Raw genomic sequence first — 6,838 nt, 5'->3', positions numbered from 1 at the left:
TGGGATCTTAGTGTGAGACTGAAAATTTGGGATAACGGAACCCATTCAGGATTGTTCTACTTCTTTTTATAACTAATGTTGGGATAAAATGCAGCTTCAAGATGAGGTCTGGACGTTGGGAAGGGAAAGTGCCATGCTGAGTAGGGCACACATCTGGTGGCTGAATGGGGGCCCCAGGACGGCAGCCCTCCCTCCAGCTGTGCTTGATTCCGCACGTCTGAGTGTCCCTGGTGTGAGTGTGAGGTGTGGCTGCGGTGATGTGTGCGGCCTAATTTAAGCTCTCCCAAAGACCACGTTTTCTCTTCCTGGGCATCCCTACATGCTAACGGCACCACGGGAATCGGAAAGGTGGCCAGGGCTGTTTTTCTCCTCCTCTCTTCCCACCTCCTCACATTTTATAGCTGTATTTGCATTGTCTGGTTCCCCCAACTAGGTCAGTTCCAACGAACTGCATTTCTAGTGCCTAGACCTGGTCTAGCACATGATACACGTTCAGTAAGCACTTATGGAACGAAAGAAAGAATGAATGATGCATGGTTAAGTACGTCCATACCACACAGATTATAAAACAATTAAAATTTTCAAATAGTGTCATTTGTATGTTAAAATATCTTCAATTTTAAAATAACTGCTTGGTAAGAGTCATACATGTTTATTTTAGAAAAAAATTAAGTCTAGAAACATTTAAAGAACATTTAAATCACCACGCCAGATATAACCACTGCTTAAATTTTGTTGTATTTACTTTTATTTTTTTCTCACCAAAGAGAAGTTCTCATGTGTACATGCACACATATGAAAGCATCATATTAAATACACAGATCTGCATATTTTTTAACATTGTAGCATATACATCAATTGATTAATTGCAAGGACCATTTACCTGCATTATGACATATTTAATGGCTGTCTTTTTCTTTTGTTGATTAAGCATCCTTTTCTTGTTGGCCGTTTTGATGATCTCTAATACATATTTGTCGTTGCACATAATGCCATACCCTTGAACATAAATTTTTGTGCATCTCTGATGGTTTCCAGGAAATGAAGATTATGGGATCTGGTCCCATCACTTCATGGGAAATAGATGGGGAAACAGTGGAAACAGTGTCAGACTTTATTTTGGGGGGCTCCATAATCACTGCAGATGGTGACTGCAGCCATGAAATTAAAAGACGCTTACTCCTCGGAAGAAAAGTTATGAGCAACCTAGATAGCATATTCAAAAGCAGAGACATTACTTTGCCGACTAAGGTCTGTCTAGTCAAGGCTATGGTTTTCCAGTGGTCATGTATGGATGTGAGAGTTGGACTGTGAAGAAAGCTGAGTGCTGAAGAATTGATGCTTTTGAGCTGTGGTGTTGGAGAAGACTCTTGAGAGTCCCTTGGACTGCAAGGAGATTCAACCAGACCATTCTAAAGGAGATCAGCCCTGGGATTTCTATGGAAGGAATGATGCTAAAACTGAAACTCCAGTACTTTGGCCATCTCATGAGAAGGGTTGACTCATTGGAAAAGACTCTGATGCTGGGAGGGACTGGGGGCAGGAGAAGGGGACGACAGAGGATGAGATGGCTGGATGGCATCACCGACTCGATGGATGTGAGTCTGAGTGAACTCCGGGAGTTGGTGATGGACAGGGAGGCCTGGCGTGCTGTGATTCATGGGGTTGCAGAGTCAGACACGACTGAGTGACTGAACTGAACTGAACTGATGGTTCCCTTGGGATAAATCTCTACTTGTAAATGTACTGGGGGAAAGTCAGGAACACTGTAAATGCTGTTCATTTACACATGCATGCTGCCGGGTGGGATTATGGGAATGATGGCCATCGTGCACGTGGTGAGGGTTACCTGCAGGTACTCGTTTGTGAGAACTCATCAAGCCACACACAGAAGGGGATGCATTTTACCTTATGTAAAGTTGCTTGTTTTCAGTGCGATGGGTGAACAGGCCCCGTGTGCACCGTGTGGGAAACAAGGGGTCCACCATTCCGCCGTCTCTCGGGTTTTGGTTTTCTGAGGGAAGATCTGAAAACCACTGTGAGGGTGGAGGGGATTCTAAGCAGCTGGAGGAGGGAAGGGGAGGGGAGACTTGCAGTGATGGCTAGGGGAGGAGAACTCTGGGGCTAAGGCGGCTTGTTCAAGAGCGTGCCTGTGAAGTCAAACCATGGACACGTGATGAGCCTTCTCCCGTCCCCTCAAGGAGACTGCCACTAACGGGTGCTGACGCCGGCTCACACACACTTGTGGGGTGACTTGGGGGTGCCAAGGCTCACTCCTAGGACTTCAAGGGGTGTAGGAGGAGCAGTGTTCAGTCTGTGCTAGGGGTCTGGGACTCAGAGAGCTCCACTCCTCAGGTTCCTGCAAGAGGCTGGTGTCAAGTGCCCGATGGACCCTGTTTCCCCAGAGTTGATGGCTGGGGGCCCCGCTCAGAGCAACTGCAGCGTAGCCCCAGTCACTGATGACGTAGACAAAGACCAGGGGAGGGGTCGGGGGCCTTTCAGGGGCAACAATGTGCTTATGAAGACACTGTGCTCTTCCCTCACCTCCTGGGGGGGAAGGAAGGGACCCACTTCAGTGGCATCAGGAAGGGACGTCCACCTGTCCACGGGGACCAGCGCCATATCTGCTGATGGAGACCAGCTCCCATCCAAAAGCCTTAAGAGAAACACCCAGGGCTGAAGACCGGGGTCTGATCATTCCTCCCCACCACCACCAAGTCAGGGGCCAGAAACCAGCTCTCAACTGACCATGGGCCTGACCCCTGGGCCCTAGGACCCTGACCCCTGGCTGAATGAAAGGAAGGGTGTGGCAGTCAACATGGCAAGGTCACGCAAATCTCCTGTGGATTAAGTGACCTGAAAAGCTGGCTGGATCCAAGCTGACTGGCTGCCACTGCTCATCAGGAGGTTGGATTCTTGCACAAAGACACCAGCGCTGAGGGTCTGTGGGGAAGGTGATCCCCAGGAGGGGGTTGTGGGGGAGGAAGAGGAGGTTCACAGAAGCCAGACTTCCCAGGAGTGGGCCCCCCAGCTTCCTCCAGAGAACCGACGACCTATACCCCAAGAGAGAGTCAGCAGGGAACCCCGTGGCAGAAGGGAGACCAGGGTGGGGGCGAATGGTGAGACAGAACAATGGAGACCAACAGGGAAGTTCACCTCCGGAGCCCAGGACGGAGCTCCAGCCCAGAAAACCTCTCCGGCATGGAGAGTAAAGAGGAAGTGGGGTGGGGACAAGCCGAGGGCTTCTCTGCTCCGGTCATCCAGGCCAAGCATCCAGCCGGTGCTGGACCATAAGGGAAAGGCTCTGAGCAGCATCTGGGATGTGAGTGTGAAATGAACAGGACCGGCCTGAGGATCCCACAGCCACTGTTTCAGTAGCCAGGGCTGATAAGAAACCAGCAGGACTCACTCTTCACTGCAGCTTCTGCCCTCCTGTTGGCAGGGCCTCTGCATCTCAGAGGTGGGAGCTGGAATTGGAGCCCCTAAAACTGTGGGATGGCTTAATTGTGTCCCCCCGCCACCCACCCACCAGATTAGGTAAAGCGTCTGCCCTGTAATGCAGGAGACCCAGGTTCAATCCCTGGGTCGGGAAGATCCCCTGAAGAAAGAAATGGCAAACCACTCCAGTATTCTTGCCTAGAAAATTCCATGGATGGAAAAGCCTGGTAGGTTACATTCCATGGGGTTGCAAAAAGTAGGACATGACTGAGCGACTTCACTTTCTTTCTTTCCACCCTCCAAAAAATGATATGCTGAGGTCCTAACCCTCAGGACCTCAGGATCTGAACTTATCTGGAAATAGGGCCATTGCAGATATACTTAGGTGAGATGAGGCTATACACCCTGGTCTTGTGTGGGTGTCCCAGGTGGCACTAGTGGTAAAAACCCATCTGCCAATGCAGGAGACGTAAGAGACTCAGGTTCAGTTCCAGGGTCGGGAAAATCTAAGAAGGAAAAGGCAACCAACTCTAGTATTCTTGCCTGGAAAATCCCATGGACAGAGGATCCTGGCAGGCTGGAGTCCACAGGGTGGCAAAGAGTCAGACACAACCGAAGCAACTTAGCACACACACGTGCTAGTCCCATGTAACCGGCGTCTTTATGAGAAGATGGCCATGTGAGGACAGAGGCAGAGATGGGACTCACATGCCTACCAGCCAAGGAGTGACCAGAAAGTAGGGAAAAGCAAGGAAGGATTCTGCTATGGGTTTCTGAGGCAGTATGGATGGCCCTGTCGACACCTTGATTTTGGACTTCCAGCCTCCACAACTGTGAGGGGATGAATTTCTGTTGTTTGAAGCCACCTGGTTTGTGGTACTTGCTTATGGCAGCCCCAGGAAATGCACACAGACTGTCCAGTCCACTACTCCAGTGAGGCCCCCTTACCTGACCCCCACTGCAAATGTTTCTTTGCTTCATTGAGATGTAATGAACTTGGCCTGACTATACACCTGAGGGGAGGCAGGCAGACCAGTTTCTGTGGAGGGGGGTGATCCTCTGGGGCTGGAGGTCTCTGGGCGGGCTGGCTGAGAAAGGCGCAGGACCCACACTTGCCACCCTGGGTGAACATCCCTCTGGATATCATGGCCATCGTGAGGCTCTTGGTCATTCCATTGGTTTGGCCTTGGGCTAAAAGGAGGGCCCTTCAAAGATGGGGAGGCAGGCAGCGTACCCTAGAGGGCAGGGGTGGTCCAGGGCCCCCCCAACCGTGAGAGCTTCTTGGGAGTCCTCAGAGCTTTGCAATCACCCCCAAAGTTGCCTTGATGGTCACCTGGGCTCTCTCTGCCCCAGCAAGTTGCAGGTAAACTCAAATCCCCAGTGTCATGGATTGTGAAGTGCCAAGTCCTCGCCTGAATTCCTGCAGATTCCAGCAGGGCTCTCCTCTGTCCACACGGTCCTCCCCTCCATCCCTGACTGTCTACCTGCTCTGGCAGATGTACTCAGGGACAAAGCTCAGTTCTTCCTCCAGATGCTAGGCAAATGTGCTCAGTTTGAGTGCATCGGTGAATTTAGAAATTGCACCTAAAGATCTGGGTGGAAATCACAAGGAGTGAAGGGTCTTTGTGACCACCCAGTCTCTCCCCATCCATCTCCATGGCTTGTGACAAACGCTGACTCCTCCTCTCTCACCCCCATCAACAGACTGACAAACCATCCCCCTTCTTACATAAAGCAGTTCTGTCCCCACCCAAGGAGCTCTGCCAAAAGCACTTGTCAGTGTCCTTGTGCTTTATCATAGAAATTCACTTTCCTTCCTAAGTGGAATTAAGGTAACATCTAAATATGCATTTCTTTTTTTCTTGTGTTATTTCTGAAGAAAAGAGAGAGAGTCTTTAAAGGAAAAAGACAGTTTATAGTTTGTCTGAGACTCCAGAAAGGGGATGGGGAGTCCTGGGCCAGCGACCTCCCACTTCTCAGCCACTGTGGATGGAAGCAAACAGAACCCCCACGAAACGGTTATCTTAAAGAGGCAGTGGAGGAGACCCTGTCTCTGGGACACAACTACAAGTCAGAGGGGAGCATGAAGGCCAGTCTGGTACTTACTCCAGGGACCCTAAGCGAAGACTGTGATCCACCTAGTCATGGAGCGCTGGAGGGCAACTGGGCTGGACCCACCGGGTCTCCCGTGCACTGTCTGATAGAGCACCTTTGCCCCTTCACTGGACATCACAGGGTGATATGCAAGACTATGCACCTGGATAGGGCCCAGTTCCCCCTGCCTAGGGGTGATTCTGACGACCAGATGCTATATAGAAACAACACAACCAAGAACGCCAAACCCACACTTTCAATATACTTTATTAAAAAGTTTCTTTGTATAAATTTCCTAAAAATCTTAAAATTAAAATTAAACCCCACCCCCGCACAAAAAAAATTTTTTTAACACACACACAACATTAGAGGAATGCCAACAAATCTTCTCTATCGTGACTTTCTTTTCGTTCTTTAATTAAGGCATTGGTCCCACAACAGTGCACCAAGATTAAGGGATTTTGCTTCCTTCTAACTAGTTTGTTAGAAGCTTTAGAAAAAGAAAATCAGCTCAAAATCTATTTCAGGAGATTGGGGGCAGGGGGGATGAAAAAGTTGGATTCTTGTTTCTTCTCCATACACAGGCTTTCCATCTAAAGTCATGCTTAATAAAGAGGCGAGAAAACGAACCAAGCAGAAGTATATAGGATAGCTGTGAAGTCAGGGGGTTATTTTCTAGATCTTACACTTGCCTGAAAGAGGCATAACGTGAAACTCCAGAGGGAAGTTGAGTCTATAGGAACGTTCACATAAACGCCAGCAGTGGGTAACGGTTACACAACGTTCAGAGTGTACGATGGAATCGCCCGGAGACGAAGAGGGTCAGGTCCACAGACACATGTAGCACCATATTGATAGGTTATGCGGCAGAGACTTCTTCCCAAGTCCGGGTGTAAATCAAAGCATGAAACGGTACAGTGCGAGGGAATCTACACCCGGAGCTCCTACAAAGACGACCGGCGGTGGCTGACTCCTTCTTCTTCAAGAGGTATGTGTCGCTGGTCGGCCACGCCTAGGTCCCCATCGCGGCGATAACCCCGGGCTGCTTGATGGGCACTGGGCGTGGATGGAGGGCAGGGGAGGGGATGAGGATGGAAGGGCAGAAGAGGAGGAGAAAGTCACATTACTGATCCGCAAGAATACCGTGTTTCTCGGGAAAATGGTCCATGGCCTCTGGCTTTCACCATCAGTCTCACTCTTCAGCTCGTTTCCTTCAACGGCTCCCCTGGAGTTTCCTGGCCTGGACTTCAGGGTTCTCTGTGTCCTCTGAGCCCTTTCTCTCTATCTCCTGGTATCACCCGCCTGG

General features: G+C 50.0%; 1 protein-coding gene across 6 annotated transcripts in view; it reads right to left on the bottom strand.

The window, feature by feature from the left end:
- Nucleotides 1–5,781: 5,781 nt before the first annotated feature.
- Nucleotides 5,782–6,838, bottom strand: part of COL6A3 (collagen type VI alpha 3 chain) — a 93,192-nt gene continuing 92,135 nt past the window's right edge. For all 6 annotated transcript variants that reach the window (XM_027967270.2, XM_042244720.1, XM_042244730.1 and 3 more), the window contains one exon: nt 5,782–6,588. In XM_027967270.2, the coding sequence (XP_027823071.2) occupies nt 6,545–6,588 (44 nt within the window). In that variant the 3' untranslated portion in view covers nt 5,782–6,544. The remainder of the gene's footprint in view (nt 6,589–6,838) is intronic.

This window comes from Ovis aries, chromosome 1, assembly GCF_016772045.2.
Source record: "Ovis aries strain OAR_USU_Benz2616 breed Rambouillet chromosome 1, ARS-UI_Ramb_v3.0, whole genome shotgun sequence".
NCBI lineage: Eukaryota > Metazoa > Chordata > Mammalia > Artiodactyla > Bovidae > Ovis > Ovis aries.
The sequence above is the reverse complement of the archived record's forward strand: the minus strand, read 5'-3'. Positions and strand labels throughout refer to the sequence as shown.